A 17,751-nucleotide genomic window follows, 5' to 3' on the forward strand; every position below is an offset into this window, starting at 1 on the left:
AACTAAAGAAAATAGCAATGGGCCCCAAACCTACCAAAGTACAGCTCCAGGAGCTTTTGGCAGAGTTTGAAAAGGCCAACCCCTCTGAGGATGGCAACTCAGAGGATGAAGATAGTGACTTGGAGGGAAATTCCCCCCCTCCAGTCCTACTTAGGGAGAGCAGGGCTTCTCAAGCCCTGACTCCACAAATAATAGTCAGGGATGCTGGCTCCCTCACAGGAGGGACCAACAACCCTGAAATCACTGAGGATAACTCCAGTGAAGAGGACATCCAGTTAGCCAGGATGGCCAAAAGATTGGCTTTGGAAAGACAGATCCTAGCCATAGAGAGGGAAAGACAAGAGATGGGCCTAGGACCCATCAATGGTGGCAGCAACATAAATAGGGTCAGAGATTCTCCTGACATGTTGAAAATCCCCAAAGGGATTGTAACTAAATATGAAGATGGTGATGACATCACCAAATGGTTCACAGCTTTTGAGAGGGCTTGTGTAACCAGAAAAGTGAACAGATCCCACTGGGGTGCTCTCCTTTGGGAAATGTTCACAGGAAAGTGTAGGGATAGACTCCTCACACTCTCTGGACAAGATGCAGAATCTTATGACCTCATGAAGGGTACCCTGATTGAGGGCTTTGGATTCTCCACTGAGGAGTACAGGATTAGGTTCAGGGGGGCTCAAAAATCCTCGAGCCAGACCTGGGTTGACTTTGTTGACTACTCAGTGAAAACACTAGATGGTTGGATTCAAGGCAGTGGTGTAAGTAATTATGATGGGCTGTACAATTTATTTGTGAAAGAACACCTGTTAAGTAATTGTTTCAATGATAAACTGCATCAGCATCTGGTAGACCTAGGACCAATTTCTCCCCAAGAATTGGGAAAGAAGGCGGACCATTGGGTCAAGACAAGGGTGTCCAAGACTTCAACAGGGGGTGACCAAAAGAAAGGGGTCACAAAGACTCCCCAGCAGAAGGGTGATGAGACAACCAAAACTAAAAATAGTAAAGAGTCTTCTACAGGCCCCCAAAAACCTGCACAGGAGGGTGGGCCCAGAGCCTCTTCACAAAACAATGGGTACAAGGGTAAAAACTTTGATCCCAAAAAGGCCTGGTGTCATAGCTGTAAACAGCATGGACACCAAACTGGAGACAAGGCCTGTCCCAAGAAAGGTTCCACTCCAAACTCCCATCCAGGTAACACTGGTATGGCTAGTCTCCAAGTGGGATCAACAGTGTGCCCAGAGCAAATCAGGGTCCACACTGAAGCTACTCTAGTTTCTGAGGGTGGGGTGGATTTAGCCACACTAGCTGTCTGGCCGCCTAACATGCAAAAATACAGACAGCAACTCTTAATTAATGGGACTAGAATAGAGGGCCTGAGGGATACAGGTGCCAGTGTCACCATGGTGACAGAGAAACTGGTTTCCCCTGGCCAATACCTGACTGGAAAAACTTACACAGTCACCAACGCTGACAATCAGAGAAAAGTACATCCCATGGCAATGGTTACTTTAGAATGGGGAGGGGTCAATGGCCTGAAACAGGTGGTGGTCTCCTCAAATATCCCAGTGGACTGTCTGCTTGGAAATGACCTGGAGTCCTCAGCATGGGCTGAGGTAGAGCTAAAAACCCATGCAGCAATGCTGGGTATCCCTGAACTGGTGTGTGTGAAAACAAGAGCACAATGCAAGGCACAGGGTGAAAAAGTAGAGCTGGAGTCTGGAAAAATGGCCCAGCCTACCAAGAGAACAGGAAAGTCAGTTGGGAAACCAACTGCAACACAGCCAAAGAAAGGGAACCTCTCTTCTCAGGAAGAAGTTCTGCCCTCTGAGGGAACTGAGCCTTTGGAGCTTGAACCTTATCAGGTTGAGCTCTTAGGCCCAGGGGGACCCTCAAGGGAAGAGCTGTGTAAGGGACAAGAAACCTGTCCCTCTCTTGAAGGCCTTAGGCAGCAAGCTGCTGAAGAGTCCAAAGGCAAGAAAAATGGAACACATAGGGTCTATTGGGAAGATGGGCTCCTGTACACTGAGGCCAGGGACCCCAAACCTGGTGCCACTAGGAGAGTGGTAGTGCCTCAGCTGTTCAGAGAGTTCATCCTAACATTGGCCCATGACATTCCCCTTGCTGGACATTTGGGACAAACCAAGACGTGGGAGAGGTTAGTCAACCACTTCTACTGGCCCAATATGTCCAACATGGTTAAGGAGTTTTGCCTCTCCTGCCCCACCTGTCAAGCCAGTGGTAAGACAGGTGGGCATCCAAAGGCCCCCCTCATTCCACTTCCAGTGGTGGGGGTGCCCTTTGAAAGAGTGGGTGTGGACATAGTTGGTCCACTGGAACCTCCCACAGCCTCAGGAAATATGTATATCCTGGTAGTAGTGGATCATGCTACCAGGTATCCTGAAGCTATTCCCCTTAGGTCGACTACTGCCCCTGCAGTAGCCAAGGCCCTCATTGGTATCTTTACCAGAGTGGGTTTCCCTAAGGAGGTGGTGTCTGACAGAGGTACCAACTTCATGTCAGCATACCTAAAGCACATGTGGAATGAGTGTGGAGTGACTTATAAATTCACTACACCATACCATCCACAAACTAATGGCTTGGTTGAGAGATTCAACAAGACATTAAAGGGCATGATCATGGGGCTCCCAGAAAAACTCAAAAGGAGATGGGATGTCCTCCTGCCATGTCTGCTTTTCGCTTACAGGGAAGTACCACAGAAGGGAGTAGGGTTCTCACCCTTTGAACTTCTGTTTGGTCATCCTGTAAGGGGACCCCTTGCCCTTGTTAAAGAAGGCTGGGAGAGACCTCTCCATGAGCCTAAACAGGACATAGTGGACTATGTACTTGGCCTTCGCTCTAGAATGGCAGAGTACATGGAAAAGGCAACCAAAAACCTTGAGGCCAGCCAACAGCTCCAGAAGTTTTGGTATGACCAAAAGGCTGCACTGGTTGAGTTCCAACCAGGGCAGAAAGTCTGGGTTCTGGAGCCTGTGGCTCCCAGGGCACTCCAGGACAAATGGAGTGGCCCTTACCCAGTACTAGAGAGGAAGAGTCAGGTCACCTACTTGGTGGACCTGGGCACAAGCAGGAGCCCCAAAAGGGTGATCCATGTAAACCGCCTTAAGCTCTTCCACGACAGGGCTGATGTCAATCTGTTGATGGTAACAGATGAGGATCAGGAGGCAGAGAGTGAACCTCTCCCTGATCTTCTGTCATCAGACCCAAAAGATGGTACAGTAGATGGAGTGATCTACTCAGACACCCTCTCTGGCCAACAGCAAGCTGATTGTAGGAGAGTCCTACAACAGTTTCCTGAACTCTTCTCCTTAACCCCTGGTCAGACACACCTGTGTACCCATGATGTGGACACAGGAGACAGCATGCCTGTCAAGAACAAAATCTTTAGACAGTCTGACCATGTTAAGGAAAGCATCAAGGTGGAAGTCCACAAGATGCTGGAATTGGGAGTCATTGAGCGCTCTGACAGCCCCTGGGCTAGCCCAGTGGTCTTAGTCCCCAAACCTCACACCACAGATGGAAAGAAAGAGATGAGGTTTTGTGTGGACTACAGAGGGCTCAATTCTGTCACCAAGACAGATGCTCATCCAATTCCAAGAGCTGATGAGCTCATTGATAAATTAGGTGCTGCCAAATTTCTAAGTACCTTTGACTTGACAGCAGGGTACTGGCAAATAAAAATGGCACCTGGAGCAAAAGAAAAGACAGCATTCTCCACACCTGATGGGCATTATCAGTGTACTGTTATGCCCTTTGGTTTAAAGAATGCCCCTGCCACCTTCCAAAGGTTGGTGAATCAAGTCCTTGCTGGCTTGGAGTCCTTTAGCACAGCTTATCTTGATGATATTGCTGTCTTTAGCTCCACCTGGCAGGATCACCTGGTCCACCTGAGGAAGGTTTTGAAGGCTCTGCAGTCTGCAGGCCTCTCTATCAAGGCATCCAAATGCCAGATAGGGCAGGGAACTGTGGTTTACTTGGGACACCTTGTAGGTGGAGGCCAAGTTCAGCCACTCCAACCCAAGATCCAGACTATTCTGGACTGGGTAGCTCCAAAAACCCAGACTCAAGTCAGGGCATTCCTTGGCTTGACTGGGTACTACAGGAGGTTTGTGAAGGGATATGGATCCATTGTGACAGCCCTCACTGAGCTCACCTCCAAGAAAATGCCCAAGAAAGTGAACTGGACTGTGGACTGCCAACAGGCCTTTGACACCCTGAAACAGGCAATGTGCTCAGCACCAGTTCTCAAAGCTCCAGATTATTCTAAGCAGTTCATTGTGCAGACTGATGCCTCTGAACATGGGATAGGGGCAGTTTTGTCCCAAACAAATGATGATGGCCTTGACCAGCCTGTTGCTTTCATTAGCAGGAGGTTACTCCCCAGGGAGCAGCGTTGGAGTGCCATTGAGAGGGAGGCCTTTGCTGTGGTTTGGTCCCTGAAGAAGCTGAGACCATACCTCTTTGGGACTCACTTCCTAGTTCAAACTGACCACAGACCTCTCAAATGGCTGATGCAAATGAAAGGTGAAAATCCTAAACTGTTGAGGTGGTCCATCTCCCTACAGGGAATGGACTTTATAGTGGAACACAGACCTGGGACTGCCCATGCCAATGCAGATGGCCTTTCCAGGTTCTTCCACTTAGAAAATGAAGACTCTCTTGGGAAAGGTTAGTCTCATCCTCTTTCGTTTGGGGGGGGGTTGTGTAAGGAAATGCCTCCTTGGCATGGTTGCCCCCTGACTTTTTGCCTTTGCTGATGCTATGTTTACAAGTGAAAGTGTGCTGAGGCCTGCTAACCAGGCCCCAGCACCAGTGTTCTTTCCCTAACCTGTACTTTTGTATCCACAATTGGCAGACCCTGGCATCCAGATAAGTCCCTTGTAACTGGTACTTCTAGTACCAAGGGCCCTGATGCCAAGGAAGGTCTCTAAGGGATGCAGCATGTCTTATGCCACCCTGGAGACCTCTCACTCAGTACAGACACACTGCTTGCCAGCTTGTGTGTGCTAGTGAGGACAAAACGAGTAAGTCGACATGGCACTCCCCTCAGGGTGCCATGCCAGCCTCTCACTGCCTATGCAGTATAGGTAAGACACCCCTCTAGCAGGCCTTACAGCCCTAAGGCAGGGTGCACTATACCATAGGTGAGGGTACCAGTGCATGAGCATGGTACCCCTACAGTGTCTAAACAAAACCTTAGACATTGTAAGTGCAGGGTAGCCATAAGAGTATATGGTCTGGGAGTCTGTCAAACACGAACTCCACAGCACCATAATGGCTACACTGAAAACTGGGAAGTTTGGTATCAAACTTCTCAGCACAATAAATGCACACTGATGCCAGTGTACATTTTATTGTAAAATACACCCCAGAGGGCACCTTAGAGGTGCCCCCTGAAACTTAACCGACTATCTGTGTAGACTGACTAGTTTTAGCAGCCTGCCACAAACTGAGACATGTTGCTGGCCCCATGGGGAGAGTGCCTTTGTCACTCTGAGGCCAGTAACAAAGCCTGCACTGGGTGGAGATGCTAACACCTCTCCCAGGCAGGAATTGTCACACCTGGCGGTGAGCCTCAAAGGCTCACCTCCTTTGTGCCAACCCAGCAGGACACTCCAGCTAGTGGAGTTGCCCGCCCCCTCCGGCCAGGCCCCACTTTTGGCGGCAAGGCCGGAGAAAATAATGAGAATAACAAGGAGGAGTCACTGACCAGTCAGGACAGCCCCTAAGGTGTCCTGAGCTGAGGTGACTCTAACTTTTAGAAATCCTCCATCTTGCAGATGGAGGATTCCCCCAATAGGGTTAGGATTGTGACCCCCTCCCCTTGGGAGGAGGCACAAAGAGGGTGTACCCACCCTCAGGGCTAGTAGCCATTGGCTACTAACCCCCCAGACCTAAACACGCCCTTAAATTTAGTATTTAAGGGCTACCCTGAACCCTAGAAAATTAGATTCCTGCAACAAGAAGAAGGACTGCCCAGCTGAAAACCCCTGCAGCGGAAGACCAGAAGACGACAACTGCCTTGGCTCCAGAAACTCACCGGCCTGTCTCCTGCCTTCCAAAGATCCTGCTCCAGCGACGCCTTCCGAAGGGACCAGCGACCTCGACATCCTCTGAGGACTGCCCCTGCTTCGAAAAGACAAGAAACTCCCGAGGACAGCGGACCTGCTCCAAGAAAAGCTGCAACTTTGTTTCCAGCAACTTTAAAGATCCCTGCAAGCTCCCCGCAAGAAGCGTGAGACTTGCAACACTGCACCCGGCGACCCCGACTCGACTGGTGGCGATCCAACACCTCAGGAGGGACCCCAGGACTACTCTGATACTGTGAGTACCAAAACCTGTCCCCCCTGAGCCCCCACAGCGCCGCCTGCAGAGGGAATCCCGAGGCTTCCCCTGACCGCGACTCTTTTGAACCTAAAGTCCCGACACCTGGGAGAGACCCTGCACCCGCAGCCCCCAGGACCTGAAGGACCGGACTTTCACTGGAGAAGTGACCCCCAGGAGTCCCTCTCCCTTGCCCAAGTGGAGGTTTCCCCGAGGAATCCCCCCCTTGCCTACCTGCAGCGCTGAAGAGATCCCGAGATCTCTCATAGACTAACATTGCGAACCCGACGCTTGTTTCTACACTGCACCCGGCCGCCCCCGCGCCGCTGAGGGTGAAATTTCTGTGTGGACTTGTGTCCCCCCCGGTGCCCTACAAAACCCCCCTGGTCTGCCCTCCGAAGACGCGGGTACTTACCTGCAAGCAGACCGGAACCGGGGCACCCCCTTCTCTCCATTCTAGCCTATGTGTTTTGGGCACCACTTTGAACTCTGCACCTGACCGGCCCTGAGCTGCTGGTGTGGTGACTTTGGGGTTGCTCTGAACCCCCAACGGTGGGCTACCTTGGACCAAGAACTGAACCCTGTAAGTGTCTTACTTACCTGGAAAAACTAATCAAAACTTACCTCCCCTAGGAACTGTGAAAATTGCACTAAGTGTCCACTTTTAAAACAGCTATTTGTCAATAACTTGAAAAGTATACATGCAATTTTGATGATTTGAAGTTCCTAAAGTACTTACCTGCAATACCTTTCGAACGAGCTATTACATGTAGAATTTGAACCTGTGGTTCTTAAAGTAAACTAAGAAAAGATATTTTTCTATATAAAAACCTATTGGCTGGATTTGTCTCTGAGTGTGTGTACCTCATTTATTGTCTATGTGTATGTACAACAAATGCTTAACACTACTCCTTGGATAAGCCTACTGCTCGACCACACTACCACAAAATAGAGCATTAGTATTATCTATTTTTACCACTATTTTACCTCTAAGGGGAACCCTTGGACTCTGTGCATGCTATTCCTTACTTTGAAATAGCACATACAGAGCCAACTTCCTACAAGATCATTTCTAGATCATCTACCACAAGTGACCATTAACACAGATTCCTTTCATGGATTTGAGGGCTTACAAAACAGACATAACAATTCAAGTTAGGTGGTCACAGAGTAATGCACAGTTGCACACCAATATGTTAAATCTCAAAGCCGATCACCTTGGCTCTCCAAACTTTTCAAATAAAAAATAAAAAACAGCCCAACTAGATGGTTCCTGGTTCTCAGAGACCGCTTAAATGCAGTGCACTACCTTCAGAAGCAAGGTGAGCTCTTCAGTTGTCTCTGTCAAAAGCAATTTGTCATTGGCTCACTGTCATCCAGTTCCTCTGGCAAAACCTTTTGCGGAGGTGGACAGCTTTGCAGATCTCCTGAGCAGAAAACATCATGTGACTCACAAATGGAAGATGAACATGTGCGTTCTACAGTAGTACTTCCAAAAGTGAAGGGCCCATAACATCCATTAGCTCACCACGTACAAGTACAGAATAATACTAAATTCATGCCTTTCCCACAACCCAAGTCACTATGGCTTGTTCTGTTAATAGAATAATCAGGGACTTTCCCATACGCTTTCCCCTGCTTTAAGAGCTATAGTATGTAGTTTGCAAAATGCCCCTGGCACCGACGACTGTTATCTTCATGGCTCCCATGTAGACCTTCAGCCTTGGTTCTCACTGTTGCAAGAGCTGTTCATCCTTTTTACGTGTTTCTGCATCTCACTTCCAGATCTGTTTGGTGCCTGAAATCCCAGGTTTTGGTAAATTTACAGCTACCAGACGAAAGCATTGCAAAATGTAAGAGCAATATGCACTACTGCAGCTCAGTGTATTGGGACCAGTAAATGCACTGTCAAAAAAATACTTTTTAACTACTCTGCCATAAGTGTACTTTTAGCAGCAGGTTGCAGGTAGACAGAGACACAATAATACTTTGTATTCATCCGTGGCTTCTAGTTGTGTTTCCTTTCCATAGTTATTAGTCTGTTGATCTACCTACCTTTTTCTTGACTAATCTACAAACCTGTGGTGTAAGAGCTTTACCACAGTAGATATTGGAGGAGCCCTTGTGTATTACCCTTAATTGTACTTCTCCAAATGTTGAAACATTAATTACTGTCCACGTTTAGGTATCCCATTTTTAAGACGGGGGTTGCCAGATGGATTGTTAAATGTATTCAATTATGTTATGCTATCTCAAAACATACTCTCACAAGTAGTCCAGAAGCACACTCTACTCATAAAAAAGGGAGCTACAGTGGCCTGTCTTAGTTACATTCTATTAGCAAACCTCCGAAAAGCTGCTACAGGAATATCTATTCACGTATTAACAAAACAGTTTTAGTTTGACATACAGGCCAGACAAGAAGCCTTAGATGGCCAGATTGTTCTTCAAGTGACGCTTTTCTATTACTTCCACCACTTTGCACAAGCTCAAATGGAGATATGTACTGCTTTTCAATGTATGCAGAGCATGTGCTCTTGAACAACAAATGCTGCAAATGGAAAACATTACTCACCTGAAGCAATCAGGTTGCTGCTTGTGGTGTAATAGATTCATAGAAACTTTCCATCTCCCCTTGGGCAGGAGAATAGTTGCTTGGTCTTGGACAAAATACTTCTATAATGGTTTCAGTTAAATTTTTATTTATCGCTCATACACACATCACCAGGCTTTTGAGGAGGAAAATGTCAAAATCTAGGGTGAGGCACTGTGAGTTTTGGGGATGCGATCATGAGTCATTCTTTTCACATTCAAAGATGAAACAAACTTTAAAGAAAAACAAACTTTAATGATACTGACTGAACCATAAAAGGCCTGAAAGGGCACAACTTGTGAATCTACATCTCTGTGGGCTGCAAAACATGTATTACAGTTTCTTTCTCTCTCAGCCAACCTGCCGAATGTCCTATGGCTGCCAAATGATCACACCTCCTCTGCTCACTATCACGCCATCCCACTCACACTCCTCTTCCTTAGCCCCATTGTATGGCCCCTGATGAATAGAGGCATCCAGTACACACCCTATTGGTGTGGCATCGTATTGCTTCTTGTCACTCTACAGTGCTCTTTTGCTTAGTAGCCAGATATGCCTTGTGTAGAGCCAGATGCATACATTTGAGGTATGCTTTACAATAGTAAACACCCTGTGATAATATGTATGGATCATATCAGGATGCAGCTTGGAGATGACAAGTGGACACCTGCTAGGATGGGAGTGGTTTTGGTGTGGTCACGGCTAAAGACTATATTACAATGGCAGAGTGTATTGGAGAACACACTTCTCCAGAAGTAGTCTTGCTTTGTGCAGTTGACCTCCTGAGGACATTTAGTCTGACTTGGCAGTCCGGTTACTTTGTCACAAACGTGACGAGTATTCTGCCAGCCTTATTTGCATTATTTCCCAGGGCACTTGTAATAAGGTGGATGGAATATCCGTCACATTTGTGACGGAGTAACCAGTCAACCACATTCTAAATCAGGCCCTAAAACATGTCATTTTAAGAGAATAGGCTATATGCCTGGGAATCCTGAACCATGTTCTTGTTATCTGCAGTGTCTGTGGATTCTAGACCTCATGGCCGTTTGCTGTTTGCATCACAATTTATATTTTATAAAGTAACAACCACAGGTCTATTCTTCTGCTTAGATAGCTATTAGAATTGATGAGCCTCTTCCCAGAGGTTGCTTCCCTATCTACTAATGCAATTTTGGGAGGCAGTCACTCGTTTTTAATGCTGAAAATTCCCACATGTATGCACATAAACGTTGTGGAATGAGCCCAACACATACCATTATTAGCTGATGGATGGTGTGTGGGCCTCTGGCTGCACATCTGAAGGGCCCAAGCAATGTGGGCTTGCATCCTTTTGACTACTCCCTAATCTGCTTTCTCCTCTCGTCCCATGTGAAATGTTGAAAAACCTTGTTTTTACTGAAGCTCATAAAAGGGTTTGTTGAGATGCTAAACAAAGTTTTTTCCCTTGCAGCATGAGCCATGGACTCGAACCAGTCGCAGCCCTCGGAACAGCACAGGTAGCACTTTGGACAGTGACAGTTGGGCATCCTCCCACTCCTCTGACTCGCATGCCAATCATCCAGGAAAAAAGAACAAAATTGTCAAGCAGAAGATGGGTGTGGCTCGGGGCGGCACGGAAAGCCTGCTCCTTGAGTGCCCAACTTTCCCAGCATCACTGTTGGCCATTGGTCCTGATGAGATGAAGCTGGAAAAATCTTGTAAAAGGAAAATGTCTACGAAAGAACTTGGCATGGATGATGAGACTGATAAGAAATCGAAAAAAATGTCTTGCCATAAAAATGGAGGGGATTTCAAGGTGCAGAAGAGGGATATCCCTTTACAAATGCCTGTATGGCTTGAACCTCAAGCATCTACCCTGTCAAGTATTGAGGGAATACCTGCACCAAGAGCACTTGAAACGAAAGACGAAGGGTTTAAAACACCAGCTAGCCCCATTGAAGTCTTCAAGCCCAAGTCTCTCTTACAGGAGTTTATTAAAGAACAGGATGCAACAGCACACTGTTATGGAGAAGAGGAAGGGGTGAGAAGTCCTGAAACAACAGAGTGGACATTTGACACACTGACAAAAAAATCCAAAGATCTTCAGCAAATGGTTCAGTCCAAAGATCCTGAAAAGGTTGTAGCCGAATCCAAAATACGGGACATAACTGCAACAGAATCCAAAGCCCCCCAGGAAATTGTTCTGTACCAATGTCCTGAGAAAACAATTGTAGATTCCAAAATGCCAAAAACATTTTCAGTAAACTCCAATGATTCTCTGAAGTTAGTAGAATCCAACAACCTTGTGGAAGTTATGGTAGATGGCAAAGATCCAGAGGCAGTGGCATTAAAGCCCAAAGAATCCGAGGGGCTGGTGGAATCCAAAGATGCTGAGCCAACTGTGAAAGAATTGAAGGACCCCCAAGAAATAATTGAATCCAAGGTTTCTGACAGAACACAAGAATCCGAGGAACCCAAGGACGTCTTGAAATCCAAAGACTCAAAAGCGACAGTGGACTTCACAAATCTCAGAGATCTGGTGGATTCTTGGGATCCGCCAAAGAATGTGTCAGAAGTGATGGTGAATCCTGACTCTTTAGATGAGAAGTGGCGGATAGAGGAATGTGAAGAGACGCTGCAGGAAAAGACTAGAAGAGAAATAGAGAACGAGAAAGATGTTGAGTGGAGATATCCAGAAATAAAGTCACAGAGAAGAGAGTCCAGCTCACGACGGCTAAACAGTAAGTACAAAACAAAACTCAAATGCTTTTTACATCCTTTCTTCCACTTTCAACTTGTGTGTGCTCTGCCACCTAATGATGGGACCTATATTTGAATCTATAGTTAAAAGTCATAATTTTGTGACACTGGTACTGTGTATATATGTATGTGAACAACCTTTCCCTGCTCAGGTGCACCATCTTGACTTTTTTTTTCTCCTCCTTAGTGTCATGGGCTATACGTATTTGCTTCTATACAGCTCTGTACCACTATACAATTAGCCCTTTTAGCTCCTTTTTCTTGACTATACTGGATTTCACCTCCTATCACTCTGTTTAATTTAGCCTGGGCACCCTATGGTCTGTGGTTAGGGATAAAACCTTTACATATTGCTACAGTTGTTTGTCTTCCTGAGGGGCTTACTGGTAGACCTCACTGAGCAGTGAACTCCACAACACAGGAAAAGTTTTTTTTTTCTTTCTTTTTTTTGGTTGAGAATTGAGTCGATAGGGGACTCTGAAACAGAGTGTGCTATACATTGCCTCAACAGTTAATCGGAAACTAGGCACACCATCAATATTTCCCATCAAAACAAGTGTTCGCTCCTGCTTTTTCCTTCCCAGTTGTTGTCCTGCTCCTCTTTGGTGCAAGAGACGTTTAAGAAGAAGAAGAGGAGGAGGCTCCTTGGTTGGTGAAAAAAGGGCCGTGGAGAGGAGGCTTTTCAGGTCTCTATCGCCTCCCCCATAATTCACCAGTGCAAACAAATGAAATAAAAGTGCCCTCTGGTATTGATACTGTTAGAAATGGGGTCTCTAGTTAGCAGTCAGTTTACACCCTGTCCAAGTAGCGACCCTCACTCTAGTCATTGTAAGGGAGTCACACACCTAAGATAACCCCTGCTCATCCCCTTGGTAGTTTGGCAAAAGCAGGCAGGCTTATCCCAAAGTCAATGTGTAAAGTATTTATACACATACACACAGTAACACATTGAAAACACCACAGAAGTACTCCACGCCAGTATAGAAAAATAGCCACTATTTTATTGGAGTAAAACAAGACCAAAACAACAAAAATCCAACATACACAAGAAATTCCAGTTTTTAAAATTGAGTCTTAATCCATTGGAATCAATGGATGTGGTCTTTTAGCACAAAGTACCTGGTGTGAGTAAAAAATAAAGCTGCATAAGAGGTGATGCATCAGAAAACCAAACAATGTGTTGATTCCTTACTTGTAATTGAGGCTGGGTGTCGATTCTTTTCCCGCCCCATAGACAATGCATCGATTCTTTTCCCGCAGGACAACAATGCATCGATATTTCCAGCCTTGCAGACTCTGTTCCTTAAGTTGATGATGATTTGATGCCCAGGAATGATGCGTGGAAAATCCAGACGCACAGCAACAATAGATCCACAATGGCGCTGGTGATGTCGATTTTGCAGGTCCTGCGTCAATTTTGCAACCATAGTGCAGGCGCTGCGTCAGTTTTTCTGCCACAACGGCCGCGATGTGTGGATTTTCTTTAGGTCACCAGATTCCACTTCCAAAGGCCCAGGGACTGGATTTGGCACCACGTGGCAAGTCAGGACTCCCAGCAGAAGAGCACAGGCAGTGGCAGATGAAGTCTTTGATGTCCCTGAGACTTCACAAAAGGAGGCAAGCTCAGTTCAAGCCCTTGGAGAACTTTGGAAAGTGGGATGTAGAAAGCAAAGTACAGTTCTTTCACTCCCAGGGCAGAAGTAGAAGCAGCAGGCCAGCACAGCAAAGTGACAGGCAGAGTGTCAGGTCTCCCTCGGGTATCCAGCTCTTCTCCCTGGCAGAATGGCAGAATATCCTCAGTCCAGAAGTGTTCTGAAGTTGTGGTCTCAGAGGCCCAATACTTATACTCCTTTCTGCCTTTAAAGTAAGCAAACTTCAAAGTAAAGTCTTTGTAGTGCACAAGACCCTGCCTTTCCTGCCATGGTCCCAGAAGCACTCCAGGGGTGTAGGAGACTGCTTTTTTGTAATAGCAGGCACTGCATTATTCAGGTGAAAGTGTCAGCTCCTCCCTCCACTCTAGCCCATGAAGACCCATCGGGATATGCAGATCACACCTCAGCTGCCTTTGTGTGACTGCCTAGAGTGAATTCACCCATCTGTCATGATGACTCAGACGTGTATTCCACAGTCAGGTAGAGGCACAAAATGGTTAAGCAAGAAAATGTCCACTTTAATGTAAAAACCAATTCACTAAAAGATGGATTTTTAAATTGTTAGAGTATCCAAACTCCATAACTCTATCTGCACCCAATGGGAAATTACTAGGCTGTTTTAAGCCAATCCCCATGTTATCTAATTGGAGATATAGGCCTTGCAATAGTGAAAAACGAATTTTGCAGTATTTCACTATCAGGACATGTAAAACACACAATCAGTGCTGCAGGTCCTCTAGTAACATTTAATTTACAGGCCCTGTGCACGTTTAGTGCACTATACGAGGGGCTTACTAGTAAATCAAATATGCCAATCATGGAGGAAACCCAATTTAGACAGAGAACACTTGAATTTTAGCACTGGTCAGTAGTGGTAAAGTGCCCAGAGTGCTAAAGCCCACGAAATTCAGCACAGGATCAAAAACAGGAGGTGAGAAGCAAAAAGTATAGGAGATACCAAACCAAAAGCTGACAGGTCTAACAGATACTCTCAATTAGACCACTGAGACTGCCCGTACTCATTACCCTCACCATGCCTGCTAATCTGCGATTCTTTTATTTTCCCAGCGTACATGGACTGAGCTGTTTCTTACTCCACCATCCCCTGCCCCTCAGATTGGGGACAGGTGATTATGGTGCTCTTGGACATTCTCTAACCCATGCCTCAGGGCAGGAGAACCCCATTACCTCCTCTGCCCCTGCAATTTTCCTTCCCTGAACTCCATCATTACAGGCCACAACTGACTCTCTCCCTTGTCACTCATTGTTATGCCCATAAAGACAATCTGGTTGGTTCTAATTTGTTTTTCACTATCAGCCCTTGTGAGTTTAATTAGTTGATTTTCCATCTTGTCATCTCTTGTAATATTGGATCCTCTTTTGTGTGCCTTGAGTGTCAAGCTGAATACTAAGGAACCCAGAAATGTCAGTACCTATCTTTCTTTAACCAAGAGTTACAATTTGAATTGCCCCAGGTCCAGCCCAATTATCAGTCCCAGTCCTTCCTATATATGTGTGTGTATGTATGTCCATAGTTTTTTTGATAAACTGATTTTTATTAGTTTTTGCCTGAACAACTATAAAACGAAAAAATATTAACGATGTTGCACACATCTTCAGTGCACACAAATAGTGTCTAGACAAAAGGTTCTCAAATATATGACCTGCCAAGTCCGGGATCTCCTACCCTCACCACAGCAATCATCTGGCATTAGTCTACAGATAGTTTACACATAATTAGCAAGATCATATTATTGACGCCCAGGCGCCCATATTTTCTGCACCTTTTTCGGGACATACTTTGACTCAGTGCACTTCTTAGTCTAAATGTGCACATTTATCCATTCGCTTTGGCCATACTGAGATTGGACTAATGTTTTTACTTATTCAGTAATGGGCAAGCTCGCGCTTTGCAGTTAGGAAGCCCAACTCACCCCACATCCCTGTGCCTCTTCCGTGTGCCTCTTCATCACCTATCACCAGACGTGGTGCACTGTTTTGATGTTGATCTATTATTAATGTCAAAGTAGGTCTTAGTTTCCTCCTTGACAATGTTTAAAAGTTAACATCCATTAGCCATGCAGTGTTCAAATCCAGGTCCCACCAAATTTCGTCCCCCCAATCGCCCCACCCCCATTACTCTCCCCAAATCCCCCCCACCGACCCATGTCCCTGCTCTAACACAATTGGAGAATGATCTGAAATGTTTGATACTAGATTTGCATGCCTGCACTCAGTGTAGATCAGCAGCAGAGAAAAGACCTTGTAAGTAGTAGAGTGGAAAGGGTACACTTTATCCTCATGATGCATTTCCTCCAGACATCATAAAGCCCCATATCCACGGACCATTCACTCCGTAACATACTTCTGAGGTCAGTGTGGGCTGGGAGTGAAATACATCAATGTGCTCACACATGGCTGCATCAAAATCTCAGCACGTGAGTGTAGTGATTGTAGGAGTACCAGCGGGAAACATGCACATTTACTCCTGGGTGCTGTGTCTAAGGTTGAGATTCACACATTAATCAGCGACTGGGGATGCCCTCTTAATACCCCCAATATTTGTGTATATATTTATTTATTTATTGATTAATTTGTTATCACTGTCTTTTGGCGTGTTGTCATTTCATGGCGCTAAAGCTTTTGTCATCCAGTGGGCTTCTTGTGAAGTGACAACTGGTGGATTGCAGTTATTGGCTATTTCTCCTACCAGCTACTTTGGCTGGACAACACTGATTTCTTCGGTATTGCCATGCTGTGTTGTTATCCATCACTCTTCACCAGCTCCTTTCCTCATGTTGTCCAACCCCTGCAAACAAAGGTGAACCAAGTTTGGGGTCCTTATTTGCTATTTAAAACAGAAAATGGCCAACTGGATCACTGAGTTGCAAGGGAGCTGTAATATTGCATCAAGGTCTCAAGGCAGTCAGCTGGGCTTCTCATGGTCACTCAAACCTTGAGGTCAACACAATAAGTCTGGCTTCAAGGCCTCCTTCTCGTAAAAAAGAAAGCGGTTGGTGACCTGAAAACAATGATAAATTGCTGAGAAAAAGGATGTGCAGCCAATGAGGATATACCTTTCTGATCTGTCCAGTGCCCTCAAGACATTGTCTTCTTCTGGTAGAGAATGCATTCATCTTTGCTTTGTTGGCCACCTTTACATTGCCACAAAAGATATCACACTTTGAGTCACTGGTCTTCAAATGTTTTCACTACGTTATGCATTTCTTCTGCATTTTGAACACTTTTTGGCAGCAAGTCTAGGATTTCCAAGATATTGGACTCTGAAAACCTAGTTCATTAAGTGTTGGTGATTTTGTGGTCTGTCTAATAAGAAGCGCTTTGTACTCCCACTGGGACAGAGAGAGCATTGTCTATCTACTATAAAAGTCTTATCTCTTCGGTGGTGTCTTGCTAATAAAAGCTAATTACTCCAGTATTGGAACTTTCATAGATTTGCATGCTTGAATCCTTCCCCGTCGTAGTGATGGGAGCCCCCAGTACTTCAAAACAGCAATATAGAAACTACTGCAATGAAAAAAGGCCCAAAGGCATTCACTTTAGTAGCCCACCGTTGTCTCTAAGAGTAAAAAGGACCAAAGCAAGTCCCAGCCAATCAGGCTTCCCCTCCCTCTAGAACCCTCCTGAGAGAAGCTCCATTCCCTCAGATTTTCTACCGCACCTCGTGCTAGGGAGTCTCCATTGAGCTCTGCTCAGTCAAATCTCCAGAGAAGTCTATCCCTACTGTTTTTTTCTTCAAAGAAAGTGGATTTCTTCAGCAAGTAAGGTGTCATCTTCTTACTTAGCCTAAAGGAATTGTATTTTCTCAAAATTCGACATGTCAGATAAGGAAAATAAAAGTCTTTTTAGAGCCTGCAAAACCTGTGGGAAGAAAAGACTTCACTTTGAAGACCCACACAAAGACTGTATTTACTGCCTCTATCCTGACCATGTAGCCAAAGACTGCAAGGTATGCAGAATCTTTTCTAACAAAACCTTCAAGGACAGAGAGGGTAGGCTACTGATTTTGCTCCAGAAGTTGAAATCCAGATCGAACCCAGTGTCTGGTTCTGACAATCATTTCATCAAGAAAGTTACACAAAAGAGGCAGATCTCCTCAAGCTCACCATTCTGAGGATCCACCTAAATAAGCTCATAAAAAGACCAAACGGGTGTCTACTAAAGCTGGCAGTCCTTCCAGTTCTCTACACAGGAGTTCTGTTTCACCTAAAAGACACTCTAAGGAAGATTCTGTCTCCTCAGAACGCAGCAAAAGAGCCATTTCTGAGCCTCCAACGCCACCTCCTGTGGTAAAACATGTCTTTAAGAAGCCATCTGGAAAATCTGCAACGACGACACAGTCGATGACCGCGTCGAAAGGTGTTTACAGCCTCGTTGTTGACTACGTCTCTACGGCTG

At 45.8% G+C, this 17,751-nt stretch overlaps 1 protein-coding gene across 1 annotated transcript in view; it reads left to right on the forward strand.

Annotated features, from left to right (window-relative positions):
* Positions 1-17,751, forward strand: part of LOC138265325 (PHD finger protein 13-like) — a 112,660-nt gene that overhangs the window by 76,532 nt on the left and 18,377 nt on the right. Inside the window, exon 4 of the mRNA XM_069212946.1 lies at positions 10,392-11,661. Within this exon, the coding sequence (XP_069069047.1) occupies positions 10,392-11,661 (1,270 nt within the window). The remainder of the gene's footprint in view (positions 1-10,391; positions 11,662-17,751) is intronic.

Source organism: Pleurodeles waltl, chromosome 11 (assembly GCF_031143425.1).
Source record: "Pleurodeles waltl isolate 20211129_DDA chromosome 11, aPleWal1.hap1.20221129, whole genome shotgun sequence".
NCBI classification, from domain to species: domain Eukaryota; kingdom Metazoa; phylum Chordata; class Amphibia; order Caudata; family Salamandridae; genus Pleurodeles; species Pleurodeles waltl.